At 37.7% G+C, this 18,996-nt stretch overlaps 2 protein-coding genes across 9 annotated transcripts in view; one reads left to right on the top strand and one right to left on the bottom strand.

Annotated features, from left to right (window-relative positions):
- LOC147846305 (uncharacterized) overlaps positions 1–3,675 on the top strand; it is a 350,900-nt gene extending 347,225 nt beyond the window's left edge. Inside the window, exon 2 of the mRNA XM_087240597.2 lies at positions 148–3,675. Coding sequence (XP_087096723.1) covers positions 564–3,461 — 2,898 coding nt within the window. The 5' untranslated portion in view covers positions 148–563 and the 3' untranslated portion in view covers positions 3,462–3,675. The remainder of the gene's footprint in view (positions 1–147) is intronic.
- A 1,153-nt stretch (positions 3,676–4,828) lies between these two features.
- The window catches only part of arhgap29b (Rho GTPase activating protein 29b), an 80,329-nt gene continuing 66,161 nt past the window's right edge, over positions 4,829–18,996 (bottom strand). For 4 of the 8 annotated variants that reach the window (XM_087238928.1, XM_087238929.1, XM_087238930.1 and 1 more), the window contains 8 exons: positions 17,673–17,771; positions 15,306–15,469; positions 15,028–15,216; positions 14,781–14,918; positions 11,561–11,787; positions 10,130–10,433; positions 9,933–10,039; positions 6,776–8,047 (listed from right to left, as the gene is read on the bottom strand). In XM_087238928.1, the coding sequence (XP_087095054.1) occupies position 8,047; positions 9,933–10,039; positions 10,130–10,433; positions 11,561–11,787; positions 14,781–14,918; positions 15,028–15,216; positions 15,306–15,469; positions 17,673–17,771 (1,229 nt within the window). In that variant the 3' untranslated portion in view covers positions 6,776–8,046. 8 annotated transcript variants of the gene reach the window in all.

Below are 18,996 nucleotides of genomic sequence, written 5' to 3'. Positions count from 1 at the left end.
TTAAAGTCAGAATTATTAGCCCTCCTGAATATTAGCAACCCTTTTCCTCCCCAATTTCTGTTTCATGGAAAGAAGATTTTTTTCAACTTAATTCAGCAGCCTGTAAGTACATTTAAGATTTGTTTCAGTTGTTGTGTATGGTTTGAGGACTTGTTTCCAGCTGTTTGTGTAAAGTTGTAGGACATTTAAACTTGCTTTCAGTTGTGTATAATACTAGAAGTTGTTTAGCCACTGTTTCCTTGGTTACTATAAGAGCTTGTGTAGCGAACGCAGACGCGGTTTCGCGTCGTCCGCCTCAGTTTCGGCCCTTGTTTTGACTCTCGAGGCGTGTCCAGCTGAATTCAATCAGCTAGTGCTTTGGGGTTATATAAACAACTAGTTCACCGCGGCAGCGGTCGCGGCAGCCTCGTGTGAAGACCGCCTCGTGTGAAGACCGACGAGTGTAAAGACCATCGACTCTACCTGCGCGACTCCACCGAGCAAAGACACCGACAAAGCACTTGAGTACTTTACTGTATTGTTTTTACTTTACACTTATTTTTTGTTGTCAGTGCACTTTTATTATGTGTTTTCTAATTCCTGTTGTTACTAACACTCGCAAAACACGGGAGGTACGCTGCAGGCGTAATCCTCACAACCTTCGTTCAATACATGTATCTACTATTTCACAACTCTCTCTCTCCGTGGGCCTCTGGAACTGTCAATCAGCTGTTAACAAGGCAGATTTTATTACCTCCATAGCTACATATTCTGACTATAATCTCATGGCTCTAACTGAGACCTGGTTGAGGCCGGAGGACACTGCTACACATGCTACTCTTTCTGCTAATTTCTCTTTTTCCCACACTCCTCGTCACACAGGGAGAGGGGGTGGGACTGGACTACTAATTTCCAAAGAATGGAAATTTACTCTAATACCGTCCCTGCCAACAATCAGCTCCTTTGAATTCCATGCAGTCACCATTATCCACCCCTTCTACATAAATGTGGTTGTCATCTACCGCCCACCAGGTAAATTAGGTCACTTCCTAGATGAACTGGATGTTCTTCTCTCATCTTTTTCTAATTTTGCCACTCCCTTATTGGTGCTAGGTGACTTCAACATTTACGTTGACAAACCGCAAGCTGCAGACTTTCAGACTTTGCTTGCCTCTTTTGACCTAAAAAGAGCACCTACTTCTGCTACCCACAAATCAGGTAATCAGCTAGACCTTATTTACACACGACACTGCTTCACTGATCAAACAATAGTAACTCCACTACAAATATCTGATCATTTCCTTCTGTCTCTCAACATCCACATTACTCCTGAGCCGCCACACACTCCAACACTGGTTACCTTTCGCAGAAACCTACGATCTCTCTCACCCAATAGACTATCCACCATTGTTTCAGACTCTCTTCCTCCATCTCGCAAACTCACTGCACTTGATTCGAACAGTGCCACTAATACACTCTGCTCCACACTAGCATCATGTCTAGACCGATTATGTCCTCTTGCATCCAGGCCAGCCCGTGCCAGTCCTCCTGCACCCTGGCTCTCGGATGCTCTCCGTGAGCATCGCTCAAAACTTCGGGCTGCAGAGAGAATTTGGCGGAAAACTAAAAATCCTGCACATCTCTTAACATACCAAACTCTTCTGTCCTCTTTCTCAGCTGAGGTTACTTCTGCAAAGCAGACGTATTACCGTCTGAAAATCAACAATGCCACTAATCCTCGCCTACTTTTTAAAACATTTTCCTCCCTCCTCTATCCTCCTCCTCCACCCGCATCCTCCACACTTACTACTGATGACTTTGCTACATTCTTCTGCACCAAAACTGCAAAAATCAGTGCTCAATTTACTGCACCTACAACAAACACGCAAGATACAACACCAACACCACACACACTCACCTCTTTTTCTCAGCTCTCTGAGTCTGAGGTGTCCAAACTTGTGCTATCTAGCCATGCAACCACCTGTCCACTCGATCCCATTCCCTCTCATCTCTTGCAAGCCATCTCTCCTGCAGTCATACCAACACTGACTCACATAATTAACACATCTCTTGACTCTGGTTTATTCCCCACTACATTTAAGCAGGCTAGGGTAACCCCACTGCTAAAGAAACCCAACCTGGACCATACGCTACTTGAAAACTACAGACCAGTATCCCTGCTTCCATTCATGGCCAAGATTCTGGAGAAAGTAGTGTTCAATCAAGTCCTGGACTTTCTTACTCAAAACAATCTCATGGACAACAAGCAATCCGGCTTTAAGAAAGGCCACTCAACTGAGACTGCCCTGCTCTCGGTCGTGGAGGATCTCAGACTGGCTAAAGCAGACTCTAAATCATCAGTCCTCATTTTGCTGGACTTGTCAGCTGCTTTTGACACTGTCAACCACCAGATCCTGCTATCTACGCTTGAGTCACTGGGCGTTGCGGGCACTGTTATACAATGGTTCAGATCTTACCTCTCTGACAGGTCATTCAGGGTGTCTTGGAGGGGAGAGGTGTCCAACCTACAGCATCTAAACACTGGGGTACCTCAAGGCTCTGTTCTTGGGCCACTTCTCTTCTCCATCTACACATCATCTCTAGGACCAGTCATCCAGAGACATGGATTCTCCTACCACTGCTATGCTGATGACACCCAGCTATACCTCTCTTTTCATCCTGATGATCCCTCGGTTCCAGCTCGTATCTCAGCCTGCCTGTTGGATATTTCACACTGGATGAAAGATCATCATCTTCAGCTGAACCTCGCAAAAACGGAAATGCTTGTAGTTTCTGCCAACCCGACTCTACACCATAACTTTTCAATCCAGATGGATGGGGCAACCATTACTGCATCCAAAATGGTGAAAAGCCTTGGAGTAACGATTGATGACCAACTAAACTTCTCTGACCACATTTCTAGAACTGCTCGATCGTGCAGATTTGCACTCTATAACATCAGAAAGATCCGACCCTTCTTATCTGAACATGCAGCTCAACTCCTTGTTCAAGCTCTTGTTCTCTCCAAACTGGATTACTGCAACTCTCTACTAGCTGGGCTTCCAGCTAACTCTATCAAGCCTCTTCAACTGCTCCAGAATGCAGCAGCACGAGTTGTCTTCAATGAACCTAAACGAGCACATGTCACTCCGCTGCTAGTCCGTTTGCACTGGCTGCCAGTTGCTGCTCGCATCAAATTCAAAACTCTGATGTTTGCCTACAAAGTGACTTCTGGCCTAGCACCTTCTTATCTGCACTCACTTCTGCAGATCTATGTGCCCTCCAGAAACTTGCGTTCTGTGAATGAACGTCGCCTCGTGGTTCCATCCCAAAGAGGGAAAAAATCACTTTCGCGAACGCTCTCGCTCAGTCTGCCCAGTTGGTGGAATGAACTCCCTAACTGCATCAGAACAGCAGAGTCACTCGCTATTTTCAAGAAACGACTAAAAACTCAACTATTTAGTCTCCACTTCACTTCCTAATCTGCAATTGCCTCTTTGAATATCACACTAATTGTACAAAAAAAAAAAAAAAAAAAAAAACTACTAACACTTCCCTTCTTAGACTTTACAGACCTGAAACTTGCCTTTAGTACTTATTCATTGTTGCTCTTAGTTGTGTAAATTGCTTCCTTGTCCTCATTTGTAAGTCGCTTTGGATAAAAGCGTCTGCTAAATGACTAAATGTAAAATGTAAATGTAATTCTGAAGATAATAGTTTTAATAACTTATTTCTAATAACTGATTTCTTTCATCTTTGCAATGATGATAGCACATAATATTGGACTACTTTCAAAATACAAGCATTTAGATTCAAAGTGCGATTCAAAGACTTAATTAGGGTAATTAGGCAAGTCATTGTATAACAGTAGATTCTTCTACAGACAATCAAAATTTTTATTACTTAAGGGGGCTAATAATATTGACCTTAAAATGGGTTTCAAAATATTTAAAACTGCTTTTATTCTAGCTGAAATAAAACAAATGAGCCTTTCTACAGAAGAAAAAAATATCATAGGAAGCACTGTGAAAATTCCTTGCTCTGTTAAACATGTTTTGGGATATATTTATTTAAAAAAAAAATTCTCAGGAGTGTTAATAATTTTGACTTTAACTGATAATCGTTTTGAATACAAGTATGACCAAAATAACCATGATTATGATTTTTCCCAAAATCGAGCAGCCCTAATTCATAGTATTAAAAGTCTTTACTGTACAATATAGTCACTTTCACAATTCAACTTTAAAACACAGTAACATACTGCATAACAGTAAATTACAGTTTACTTTACAGTTAAATACTGTGTAATTTACAAAAATTGTTAACAGTGTAGCTGCTTACTCTGCCCTATGAAGGGATTGGTACATTTATATTCTACTAAATTTATTGCTACTTATTGTTACTATAAATATCATTTTAATTAACATTTTGGGATTTATCCTTTTTATTAGTTTCAGTCTTTTTAAAGAGAAGGTTCACTCACTATTTACTCAAGTGGATCCAACCCTTTATGATTTATCTTTTCTGTTGAACACAAAATAAGATATTTTGTCAATGGTTACCATTTCCGGCTTCAGAATAACGCCCAAAGAAACCCAAATAGGATTATGAAAAGTGAAAGATGAGTACATGATGAGAGAGTTAAGTTTTGTGTGAACTTTGTTTTGTTTATACTTTAGTTTTGTTTTTGATCATTTAGCTTCTCAATTTAACTGTTTTAATTCAGTTTGTTGCCGAGTCAGCCTTTGATTAGCTCACTAGCTTCTTATGCTAATTAAGGCTGCTTTTATTTGCAGCTTTCATGTCTAATTCACTCATGAACAAAAGAAAAACCCAGAAAATGTATATATTTTTTTCTAAATATTTAATCTGCAAACATGTTGCAAGTCTTCAAGGATATGTTTATGGCAGCAGGTTATGTGTACAAAATGTAAACGAATGCATATATAACTGTGAATAAAACAGAAACAGATGCACTCACTCAGCCTAAACACAAGAGCAGAAGTGTTTTCAAAATATATATATTTATACTGTAACTGATTTATTATGTGTGATGGCAGTGATGATGCAGTGGCACAGCATTAAATGCAGATTAAAAAGTTAGGCTTAGCAAGTGCATCCCAATGAGCAGGTTGGCATGAATATACAGACAATACTGTACACAATTCTGTTGAGTTTATACAATTATTACACAGAAGATCTGAAACGTCGATTATTTACTGATATAGAAGTGTCTCTTAAAACCTCTGGATGGCCAACATACAGTATCACAGTCAATGAGATAATGAGAATGAGACACATTTGGCATAAGCATTCAGAAACAATAATAAAAAAAATAAGGAAAAACTGCTCACTTGTGGATAAGTGAATGTCACAAATGATTTGGACCTTTGCTGATACTTCTGGCTCAAACAGTAGCTTAACGGGACTTTAACAAAAAATTCATTGAGACGTTTCACCCCTCATAATAGTCTTACCCTTTCTCAAAGGGATATTAAAACAATTTCATATATACAATATGGCACATATGTTGACATAAAAATACATACAATAGCAGACAAATTAACAAGACTATTATAAAATGACATTTTGAGGGCTGTGTATTAAGCCAATAAGGGGCTTTCACACCAGATAGTTAAAGAAACTAGACAACATGCCCAGTTCTCCCAAAGCTATATTCTCTAGTTGCCCTCAGCAACTCTAAAGTAATGTAATCCAGTTGATATGGAGCACTAGATGATGGAGGACAGTGTGATTAAAGCTGTGCTTTCATTGTGTGTTGTCGTGATAATGAAGATTGAACACAAAGCACAAAGTAAGACTAAATCACTTGTCAGCTGTTAGCTCAGCAGCTCTTCGATGCGTACACCCACACCCACACACACACACACACACACACACACACACACACACACACACTCTAACTGATTCTAATTGGGAACCATTTTATTGAGTTAGTTTGTGTTGTGTAGTATACAAACGGCACATTATTTTTACTTTGTGACACATAATCAATCAATGTGTTAGTGGGACAGTACAGGCTACGTGTGTGTGTGTGTGTGTGTGTGTCAAACATTTTGGTGAATTACATTTGTTTGGGTTGGTTATATGTTTGAAAGAAAGAGAAAATGCTGACTTTAGCGATGACGAGACTCCATTTAAACAACACAAGATGCCGTCTGACAACAAGGGGAAAATGCCTTACAGCAGTTGTTTTCCATCCCATACACTCACGTTTTTTTAAATAATCAATCCAGGAGGTGGCGCTGATCGTCAACAGTAATAGTTCAAAGATGATAAAAGCAGGTAAAACAGATTAAAACTATGGTCTCAAAGCTGTCCAAATGTGACTGTTTATAAACATCAGCTGCCGACCGGAAGTTCTTAGCATTCTCCTTGCACATACACGCAAAGCTTAATGGTTAGTTTTGCTTTCTAAGAAAAAGGTCTATACTTAACCTTTTCAAACTTCTTTTTTCTTCTCAAACAAAGAACGATAAAGAATCTTGTTTGAAGTGTAACAGAGCCTTTAGACTAGGCATGGGACGATGACCGTTTTCAAGGTATACCGCAGTTTGGAAAAGTCAAGGTTTTAAAACCGCCAAAATTTTCTGTAATATCGTTCCTAAGGTATGTGTGAGACTTTTTAGTAACATTTTTTTTTTTTTTTTGAACAAGAGTATCTCCAGCAGAAAAAAATATCCAAAGATGCCATTTTTAATTGTAAACAAATCTGCGATCTGGAAACTAATAAAGACAGCAGAAGTCAATTCATTGAATTACTTAGCCTGACATGTTTACTGCTCCAAAATATTTTAAAAGTTTCTCAAAATAAAATATATTGTGTTCAAAAAGGAACAAAGTTTTTATTTTTTACCCAGAAATTTTAAAAGAGCATATTTTAGAAGAGGAATTACAATACCGTGAACCCATGATATTTTTATCCAAGGTTATCATACCATCAGAATCTTATACCAGCCCATGCCTACTTTGGACCCTGCACCAACATAGGAGCCAATTTAGTTCCTGCGGTGCAAACAAGCCAAAAAGTTGGTAGTTCTGCTAATAGTTCGAGGAACAGTAAAATAGTTCCACTGATGTGAAAGCCCCTATGCTGTACCATGCAGAAGAGTTTACACAAAATGAGCCTCTCGATGCTCCAGCTCCTGCATGCGGCGACTGCGTCTCTGATAGAGGGGTTTGGCATCTGTCGGGCTGAGCTCCTCAGTGCTGGAGCCTGGAGACTGAGGTGGAGAGAGTGTAACTGGGCTGAGCAAGTCGCTCTCTGACAGTCCTTCCCCTGCTCCTCCTGACACACTTCTGCTCACTGTTGTAAAAGTGGGCTTGGATGTCAGAGCGACAGTCACTGATGTTGTTGGCGTGGTGGGGGGAGTCGTGACCGCTGTAGAGATCGTCATGACTGATGACGTGCTGGCTGTTGTTAATACAGTAATGGCTGTTGTGTAAATTGCTCCTGTGGTAGTGGTTGGCGCTCTTGAAACTGATTTTGCCAGCAAGTCAGATGGCTTCAACTGGCCTCCAGAGGGAGGTCTATAGAACGTTCCAGGAGAAGAGGGTTTTAGTGTCCGTGCTGCTCTGAACGATATTGGAGCCACACCAGATTGGCTTGTACCATCTTTTCTAGAGGTGCTGCTTTGGGATCCCATACTAATTTCAGGCTGTTTCTGCACACCGGAAGGTGGCAGGTTGGCCACTATCATTGCAGTCCTGGGCGTGACGTCATAATGTCTGTACTGCCTGTCCCAGGTCCTCCTCAGCGTCTGAGTGTCAATGAAGGGGTTCCTGTAAAAGTTGGTGTGCCGTGGTGTTGTCGGTTTCTCTGGTTCAGTGGTCTCCTCAATGGCGGCGGGTGAGTGATCATGCTCCACTGTGTTGCGGCTGTTGCGTTCGTTGAGTAGGCGGTCTATGGGCATGCTGATTGGTCGAGACACCGGCTTGGCACGCTGAGGTCTCAGCTGCACCATTCGGCTGCTGGCACCAGGCCGGTTGAACACAGATGTGGAGTCAACAGAAGTCAAACCAACCCCGTTGACATCTGAGCCCTCACCTGTTTGAGAGAAAAAATACTTTTTTATACAATTACATACACATCAAAACAAACATCTGAATAGAGTTAAAATGTTATATTACACTTTTTTTTAAACCTTAGGTGCTCAAGATTGTCGATCTTTAAAATTTTAGCCTACTTAAGGGGCAGCAGTTTTCATTATAAAGTGAACTATCCCTTTAAATTGACAAATACAGGTTCTGTTCAAGGTTATTATTGTTAACGAAAATTAACGAAAAAACAAAACTAGAATAGAAAAATCCTTTTCGTTAACTGAAATAAAAATAAAAACAAGAGTTTTTAAACATAAAAAAACTAGAAATAACTGAAACTATTGTGTACATACAAAACTAACTGAAACTAACTAAAATTATAGCAAAAACGTCCTTCGTTTTTGCCTTTGTAAATGTATTTAATATATAAGCCTTTTAGAAGGAAATCTATTAACTCCACAATGCCAGTTTTACGCCAGGTGTTTGAGCTGTATGGCACGTCAGAGTCTAGTCCTGCTGCCATTGGCCAGATCAAGTCAGTCTTTCTCCAGTCAGTCCTCGCTGTTGCTCCCACGACAAAATCAACAACGGGACATGACAGCAGCATGGTGACAGCATTAAATAGGACCCGAGCAGACACTTAAAAGTATAAATTTAACACATTTGTGTCCAATTTTGGGTTTTATATCCATATTAGTGAGCCTGATCCCAAAACAAAGCATTCTATTTAACTGGATCTTCTAAGTGAACCGGTTGAACTAGTTCAACAAATCGAACTGAATCATTTGAAACGATTGGCATCTCCAGTAAGCACTTATCCACAAACTACTTACTTTTTAACATGCTTGTTTAAAATGCTAATTAATGCTAATTTCCAGAGTTATTTAGTTATTAGAACACTAAACAAAGATCGAATTTGAGAACGGGTAAACACATAATACAGCGCATGTGTGATTCAGTGAAACAAACACAAACAGTACATGACAGCCTGCTGTGACTGAACTAAACTTGAACAACTGCAGCGCGGGTAAACCGAGGGCTTAAATGAGAGGATCTGGTGAAACGTATGTTTATTTCACAACAAAAAAATTGTAATGGAATTTAAATAAGTAAATCATGCTTTATTTGGGTTGCAAAACTTAATTTTAAGAAACTTTTTTAGATCATGTTAATGTTTTAACTGACTGAAACTATGATTGCTGATTACATATTTTTTGATATGTTGAGTCCTAACAAGAGGGGATTGTCACGAAAGTTCATTTAAACGATCTGAACTTTCCATCACTACTGTGCATCTAACCTCAGATACAGCCTTGCACACATATTGAACAGTACCTAGGCCTGCTACTGTAGCTTGTGGGCTGTTATATTTGAATTTGAGGATGGGTACTGTAGATGGTATTGTTCATGTGTCCTCTGAATACAGGTTCAAAAAAATATCTTATAGAGTTATTATAGTATATTCTGATGATTTTGTATCTTGCACCTAACAAATACTCTAATTTATAAAACTAATACTGAAACTAATCAAAACTTAACTAAAACTAAGCGATTTCAAAATATAGAAACTAATAAAAATTTGTAAATCTGTCCCTAAAAACTAATTAAAACTAACTGGATTTGAAAACAAAAACTCAAAACAAAATAAAAACTAAAACTAATTAAAAAAAAAAAACTATTATAATCGTGGTACAATCAGTATCTAAAACTCTTTGAGCTTGGCTACTTTTGGTCACTTCAAAAACGAAAGCAAGGACAAAAGCATTTTCTGTCATTTCAGTGTGTGGGTGACTAATTTTAGGGGAAAAGAATGATTGTGTACATGCAGACTGCTATTAGACCAAAGAGTCATTTTCAGATTTATCTGGATTAGTGTAAATGTAGTCTCATACTAACCAGATGTTTGTACTCTGTGGTCTCCAGTCTTCATTTCCTTCCCTTCCTCCATGAGCTGAGCTGGGATGATCACAGACGAGTGTCTCTTGTAGAGTTTTGCACTCTGTATGAGGAGAAAAAACGAATCAAAAACTTTAATATCTCCTTAAATTAATCCTACCGAGTCTGGTTTCTATTCTCTAGGCTATCCTACCTCTTTGATGTCCATCAGGGATCTAGAGTGACGGCTGAGTTTGGACTCTTTGTCCTGGATGCTGGACCCAAAGGAAGCCTGTGATACAGTTGGACTGGTTGGAGACATGGGGCTGAGGGGCACGTCAAAGATCATCTGATGGTGTTTGATGAGCAGCTCCACCATGCGGGCCTGGTGAGGATAGTCAACCAGGGAGGAAAGCGACACTTCTGCCTCCAAATGTCTGGGCTTAATGAGCGTGGGGCCAAAGATGATGCCCAGGTTACTAGCGGTCATCTTGTTCTCCTCAGCTTGCTCTGAAACTCTGCAGAACAATTAACAACAATGTGATTAAGTGCTGGGTTATATTTCACTAAACACATTCCAAACACTCATTTTAAAAGTATACTGGTAAACTTCAGAAGCAATAGAAGAACAAACTCAAATGACGTCATTTCAAACAAATTCCAGCCGAAACCAAGTTCTTTTTCAGTTTGTTTTAGCTGTTCTACAAACCAAACCACAGCAAACTTTTGAGGGAGTTCGTTTTGGCTTCTAAACACCTTTGTCGTACCATTGGTCCATGGTGATTACATAATCAATAGGTGTGTTCTGAAACTGAACTCGTCTGACCCCCCAATTTTTCTCTAATATTAGGGATTAGACAAGAAAACAGCATCCAAAACAACACTAGCCAAATAAATACACAGGAGTGTAAAGTAGCAGAGCTGGTACAGATATATCTGTAAACTTCTAGTTGTGGCGCGATGTTGAGTAGACTCGAAACAGAGCCCCGCATCAAATACTGATCTAAAACTACTTCTTTAGCTCAACTAACACTAATAGACTGATTCCATTTAAACACAGAAACATCTTAAGATGCCACTAAAACAAATTAAAATGACACAGAAACAAGGCAAATCGAAAAAAGCAGATGTTAAATCAAATGAAGCTAATGGAGAAGAGGGATCACCACGTGCTAGCCAAGAGTCTGCGATTCTTGAGGCTGAAACCGGACTTTGCTGTGTGACTTGACGGTTTACTCGAGTCAATTAACAGAGTGCAGTGCAAGCTTAAAGCTCAAACAAAGAGAGTAACAGAAACTGAAGATCATATCGGCAAGAAGATACTCAAGAAGACAACGTCTCTGAGATGCAAATGCAAAATTGCAACATGGCACAGAAATCCTCTCATTAACTGTACAATTGCTCATAGAGAGATTTTGAAGGCTCTGATGGAGTCAGACACCAGACAAAAAAAACACATCATTACACTATTACACATATCATGCACTAGAAAAAGATGTGATGCGCCACCATGTTTATGAAACTCTTCTCTCTCTCAGCCACCATTGGTGTTTTTATCAGGTGTTAACATCTTTTTACCCTTAAACGAAGAACGAAAATAAAGTTAGTCTAAGGGTTTTTAGGTTCTGGTTTTGTGCTATTGTACCTGTGCAGATGTGTGACGAGGAACTGCAGGGTTTTGTAGTGGGGCGCAGGAAGCTGTCGAAGGAGATCTCTGACTTTGAAGAGCACTCTTTTCAGCTCAGTGCTGAGGCCCAGCTGCTCTCCTGCTGATTTCTCTTTAGCTGAGTCTGTCTTGTCCATGTTCTGAGTTTCTTTCGCCAGCCCAATGACATCGTTATAATATCGATACAGAATCAACGGCTCTGGCAACTGAAAAACAAATAATTCTTATTTATTTTTCCTGTTAGACAATGTCAATCAAGGTAGGTTTAATAAATGTATTATTTTTTTCCCTTAATGACCTATCCAACTCTCCAATTTACAACAAATACCATTTGTTTTCTCAACGACTAACAGATTTTTTAAAAACCCCTTTAAATTCTGATTGCATATGCTTTTTTTTGTTGTTGTTGTTTTTTAGTTCCAATCATCAAATTTTTAGTTTTAACCCTCATAATGCATTTGGATTCATTTTGACAATGAAGAAATATACATACACATTCCTAAAAAAGTGAATAGGGAGCAACACAAAAAAAAAAATCCAATTTATTTCTTTTATATTAATTATTTAAAAACATTTAAAAAAAATACAACCATTTAAATAATGGTAAACAGACAATGTTTCGCCTTTGGTTAATTTTGCACTATATTTGAAGTATTAATCTGTGTCAAAAAACATATTTCAGTTGGGGCAATAGCCTAGTGGTTACAGCGCTGCAATCTAGTGCAGTAGCACGTCAGGGTGTTCCGAGTTCGAATGCCCGCATGAGGACATTTCCCAACCTTACCCCTCTCTCTCTCTCTCTACCACTTCGTTTCCTGTTTCATTACTGTCCTATCTAATAAAGACAAAAAGGCCAAAATTAATAAATAAATCTTTTAAAAAACAATAATATATGGCTACAGAGGTGAAAGCAACCAATCTCCTGTGCCATGTAGTTAATGACTGCGTGTGCATAAAATTTCATGGCTGAAAATTAATGTATATATATATATATATATATATATATATATATATATATATATATATTAGGTATGTAACGGTATCAGAATTTCACGGTACGGTAATACCTCGGTATGAATGTCACGGTACGGTATTTATTAAATCATTTACAGGAAAAAACAAAACTTATGAAAATACTCCAAAAAAGTGCCAAAAGTGTCAATGACATACAAATTAGCCATCTATCTGTAAGCTTTGAAACAGGAACTTCAATTTTAATAACAAAAAATTATTAAACCATGTAAAAACAATAAAGTTTCAATTTAGTATTGTTGAAAACTCATCACATTCAACATTTAATCACACTCAGCCCATCTACACAGATGAGAGCTCTGCTAGTCGGACTTCTCATCAAGCATCTCCCGCTGGATCTAATCTCACTGTATTTATTAAACGGGATATTTCATTTATCTTGTTGTCTTTATCTAACGACATATTCCCTGACTTTGGTCATTGGAATCTATTACTTGTTCTCAGGTAACGTGTTTTGGCTGAGCGCAAAGATAACTTAATGATTAATGTAACCACGTACATTCTGTATATTGACTGATCGCTTGCCTTTATTTCCTATAATGTATAAACTTATTGTATGTTATACTTTTAAAATGGCCATTATCGATTATTAAAACTGATACTCAGCAAAAGAGAGGCTGTGTTTCGTATTTTCACTGAAATTGAAAGGAGGCAGTTGTTATCGGCTCCGTTTTGTTATAAATATCCACACAGTGAAGATGACGCTCATCTTATGCAGCACGACGCCTCAACATGTCTGCTGTCTAAGTTGCTAATATTAAAATGAAAATAGGCAGTTTCTTAAATCTTGTTTACATTTTATTGTTGATAAAGTGAAACAACGAAGCCAGGGTGATGTGAATGAAGTTATAAAGTACACTGTTCCCTTTGAAGATTTACCCGTGTCCTCGGTATAGTCTGCTTTTCCATATCAAACTGAGAAGAAGAGATGCAGCCTTGATCAAACTTGCGAAGTCTGAACTTACAAGGAGAGGATGCAGGACTGAACTGTGCGTGTTAGGCTACTTAATATTCAGGAAAAGCCCCAATCAGAGAGGCGAACGTCTGCAGCCCCGCCTCCGTTTTCAGAAGTCTCCGTTTTCCATTATCCACACTGAGACATTATCCACACATTTCGAAACGCTCCGTTTTCGGCGCTCGAGAACTTCGGCGTAGTGTGGACGGTTGGCGTAACCGTAGCAAAACTTATGCGTTTTCAAACTAAAACGCATTAGTGTAAACGGGGCCTTAGAGTTTTCCAGCTCTTTTCATCCCCGCTTCTAGCAGCACACTCCATTTCCGCATTACTGGATCTGTAGCGACAACAGACCGCAAGGGATGATGGTCAAGCATGGGCTGATGGGTATTGTAGTTTTTGCTACCTCCCGTTCGCTTCATTCGCCTAAGCAAATTTTCTCAGAAGACCTATAGTTTTACCGAGTCATGCGACTTCGGTAATATCGAAAAAAATTAATATTGCGGTATGACGGTATTTACAATACCGTTACATCCCTAATATATATATATATAGACAATCAAGAAATCACTCAGGTACAGTCATAAAAGTATTTGGGAACTCACATAGACAGGTCTCTGACATCACGTAAACTGGATCTGTGAAAAGCTTCACCAAAGACTGTATTTTCTACGAAGGTTATGGTTTTATAGTGTTGATAAAAAAATCATGTACTTATTTTATCAAGCTTTGAAAGTGTTTTTAGGTATGGTCTATCAACATGGTATGGCAATCTTTCTGTAAATCTGAAATCAAAATATTTTTTATATTATCAGAACTGCTACAAAACTAATAGGATCTGAAACTTTTACTAGTATACAAATACTACGAGCAATGCACTCTGAATGAAGTGAAAAGAATTTTAAGTAACCCATCTCATGTACTCTTACCATTTTTCCTTTTACCTTCTGGTAGAAGATACAGAACTTTCTGCTGGAAGCGCAACAGACTTAAGAACTCTTTTATTCCAGTGCCAATCATTCTGTTGACCACTGATCGATAATGTATGTAATTCTTTTGCATGTTGGCTTATTTTTAATTGTCATTGTGTCAGAACCTGCTGAAGTGCATTTTTTTAAGTATCCGAAACCAAAACTGCTTAAAAAATGGGTGAAAACTATAATGTCAAGTTTCATAAAGATGATGAATCTAGGATTGTCTGTTTGACCACACCTGTCTCAGGTAAAGCTTCAGCACGTTGCTTATGTCATGTGGGTGGAGGTCAGAAAGCTCCACTAAGTCCTTTCCATTCTCAAAGGCCTGGCACAGCTTTTCCACACGAGACTTCGCCCCATTCACCCGATAAATGCCCTTAAAATACATTAAAAAAAAGACGTGACTTAAAAGATGACTCAACACATTGAATAAAATCTACTCCATTCAGTTGCATAGCGGCTTTTAATAATAAGCCAATGTTTACCTTAATGGTCAGGGCACGACTCTCGATTTCTGAGGTGCATTTTTTGATGATGAAAGGGATGCCGTCAGGACTGTTCTTTACTACTTGGGCAAAGTCAATCCCGAAGAGGTGCAGTCTGCCCTGGAGCTTCTTATGACCACACTGAATGGCAAGAGTCTCCAGACATTTCTTATGACAGGCCAGGGAGCACTACAGAATATCAGATCATAGAATGGGTACCAGCTCTAATAAAGCCTGAACACAGTCTATTTAACTGTTGATTATGATGATGATTGTACCTCCTCACACTCTGCCCCATGGAAGACCACCAGACTGTCACACTCTCTGCATTTGGAAGGCGCTCGCAGTTTTCGTAGCTTGTGTGTGTGAGCTGCTTTTGACATTTGGGCATTGCGGAAAGGGCCTGGAGAACTGGCTGTTTCCATCACCATTTCAGAGAGGCCTTAGACGAGAGAAGACAAGATACGTTTGAAAAACTGATTTACAGATAGTTTTAAAAACACTGAGCTGGTGCACCAATGAATAAAGCTTTGGTATGGCCATTGTATCATCAATAATCTTAAAACAATAGTTCACCCAAAAAAAGAAAATGTTGTCATACAGTAATTTCCTTACCCTTCACTTCACATAAAAATAAAATATAGATACATAAAAATGTCTTAAAACTGCAAAGAATTAGTAATGGAGCATCAGAATTTGCAGTTTTCTTATTATTATACAGATATTTAACCCTTTCAAATATATATATAATGTTATAAAATTTAGTTTTAGGGTCATTTTGGATTATATTTAGGGTTCTTACACTTTTTCAAAGTTCAGACTGTTAGCACTTTTTTAGCACTTTCCAGGTCCATTTTCAAACTTTTGATCTTTTTTTTTTTCAAACAAAAATATTTGTACAGTACTTCTTCATCACATGACATCTGATCCTAATTGTTTTTTTTATTCTATAGTATAGTATACTGCAGCATTCTAAGGATAGTTTTGATAGCATGTTTACTCCAAGCCCAACACTGAGCTGCTTTCATTTACTTTTTTAAATGTAATTTACTTGTATCTTAAATGTGTAAAATTCCATCTTAAATGATATTTGTTTTAATTTCAAAGAGAAAAAAAGCAGATCATGCTACAGGCACATGTGCAGACTCATTTAATGCAAAAGCAAAGAGATTCATTTTAGAGATTTTGGTGCGTCAGAACGAGGACGACCAGACTCAAGAAAAGCTTTTTCCTAAAAGCAATTACCATCCTCAACTCACACATACCATCTAACATTTACATATTGTAAATGTCTCCTGTCTCCAGAATTGTTTATTCCCCTCACCCTAGTGCTTGTCATCCCCTATTTTGCACTACTGTTTATCGTCTAGAGTTATTTGACTGTAACTTGTTGTTTAGTGTGATTTGTACTTACATGTTTGCACTGAGTAATGATATTCACTAAATCTCATCACACATGTATGTAATAAATAAAATGACAATAAAAGACATTCTATTCTATTCATTTTTATTTTATTTGAATAGCTAACTATTATTACCTATTTAGTAAGATATATTGAAAATTACATTTTCAAGCAATTTTATGCACTTTCAATTTTTTTTGAAAACACTAAAATAAAATTCAAGCTTTTTTAAGGATTTTCGGCACCTGTAAAATCCCGTATTTTTTCTAGACTTTGTATATAAAATGTACTTATTTTAAAATTTACTAATTTATTTTTTTGCCCACAACACAGAATTTTGGAACAGTACATTGTTGTTAACATAAATAGAAATGCACATTTGTAAGTTTATTCTTTTTTACCTGACAGTGAATACAAATGAAATTAGTACACTGTACAACACAAAAAGTTAAGGTAACTCAAACCATTTGAGGAAACCGATTGCAACAAACCACTTCAGTTAAAAAACGAATCTATATGAGTACTGTGCACTTACTCCATTAAGTTGAAGTAATAAGGTATTTAATTAACTCATTATCTTCAACACTGAGTTTAAAACTCTTTTCAAATGAGAAGAATTAACTTTCAGTCAATTTTGAGTTCACTACACTTATTTCATTTTAAAAAGTTGACTGTTAAGTTTTACAGTGTAAGTGTAAAGGTTATGTATACTGGTCTGATGTTGTTTTGTTAGAAATAAATATGTATATTGGACATTTTTCGCTTACTATGGAAGCAAATGGGGACCATCAATTTTTTTCTTAATTAATCAAAATGTCTCCTTTCTGTATTTATTAAAAAAAAATAAACAAGTTTGAGTGATTTTTTTAATCTTTACATTTTAGGGGGAAATAAAAAGACATTGAATGATTCCGGGTTTTATTTCCATGAAATTAATGACTAACTATTTTTGGAGGAACTGTAATCTTTCTGCTTCCTCAACTGTATTTCCCTACTTTTAAGATCTGTTTATATTCATCAATTATGACTAAAAAGCAACACTTTTGTTGGACAGGAACTGTTAACTGTGGCATTTTGCCAACATCAACATCAAGCCCATCTGCGCAGCTGGACTAAAAGCAAAAACATGGGCGCGAGCAATTCAGCACTTGTGTAACAAACACAAACTTGTGGTGTGTCATCACACATCTATGAACACAGATCACGCTCACACTATCACGCTATTCACTTTGGACTACAAACCAGTATCGGATGGGGAAGGTGGCTCCCTCTCATCCAGGTCATCCGCAGAAGACATGGTACCAGTGGAGGGAGTTCTGGGAAGCCTGCGTTTGAAATCTCCTGTAAAATGAACACACACACACACACACACATATGTTAGATATTTCCGTCCTGCAGAGCACTTCTCCATCCTGTCCACTGAGAACTAGGTCAGCCGCTTTACAAGCAAAACTTACAAACATGCCTAAACCAGCAATATTTTGAGAGGAACTTCTTTTAAATTTGAACACATATGTAGAGCTCAACAATTAAAATGGAAGATTCAATTAGCTAGAGTGAAAGCCTTTTAGTATGTGACAATAACTGAATTGTAACTTTTCTGATCAGGCCGGTGTTTCATTACATTTGTTGATGTTGTTTGCTAGTTTTTCTGTGATTGAATGTTGTTGTATTGAAAATAGTTACTTGAAAATGTGCATATGTATATCTGGCTAAACTACATGATGTATCAGTTTATAACACATTATGTCCCATAACATCAGATGTCAAATTATCAGCTGTGAATCTGAATATCGCCATCAAATTCAAAACATATACTCAGGAGATGTGTGGCTTTTGACCTATTACATTTCTGTATTGCTCCAGGACTAAATTCATATATTTGTTTCTGAAATAATCAAATGTTCTGTGCGGTGCATTTTTTTTTTTACATTACTAAAGCATTTATAACTTTTTTTTTCATTTTAAGCATTATAAACTCTAGATCAGGGGTGCATAAAATTTTTGCATGAAGGTTCAAAAACCAAATATCATTGAGAGCCGTGAGCCGAAGATAAAAATACTAAACTAGTTTACATTAAAGTTGCCATGGTTAATTTCCTTATTTATTTAGAAAACATTGCTTTTAATTGTGTTAACTAATGCGATATAATTATTTTTTTATTATAACCTATTGCAATAAAAACATAAATAATCACATTTATAACACAGTGGAGTTAAATGCTGAATACAGTAGTCAAGCAGAATATGCCTTTGCCTTGATTTGCTCATCAAAGTCTCTGCATTTTTCTCTGTTTGTCGGTTGACGGTATTTAGGTTTTAAACTAAATTACAGCATTTAAACTGAAATATTTCATTTATCATTTCATATAAAAATAAAACAAACTATTAAAAGTGTAATATCTCAGCACTTTATCACGTCCTCCAACTCACCAGGGGGTGCAGCGATATTGCCCTATACTCCTCAACATTTGATGGCGGTAGTGACTCTTGTTCCTTTAAACTCCCCTGTAATCAGCCTATTCACCGCCACCTGTTCTTTGCTCTATATTCACCTTATTCTTCG

This window comes from Danio rerio, chromosome 2 (assembly GCF_052040795.2).
Source record: "Danio rerio strain M-AB ecotype USA chromosome 2, GRCz13ab, whole genome shotgun sequence".
NCBI classification, from domain to species: domain Eukaryota; kingdom Metazoa; phylum Chordata; class Actinopteri; order Cypriniformes; family Danionidae; genus Danio; species Danio rerio.
Note: the sequence above shows the minus strand (reverse complement) of the source record. Positions and strands in the feature narration are given on the sequence as shown.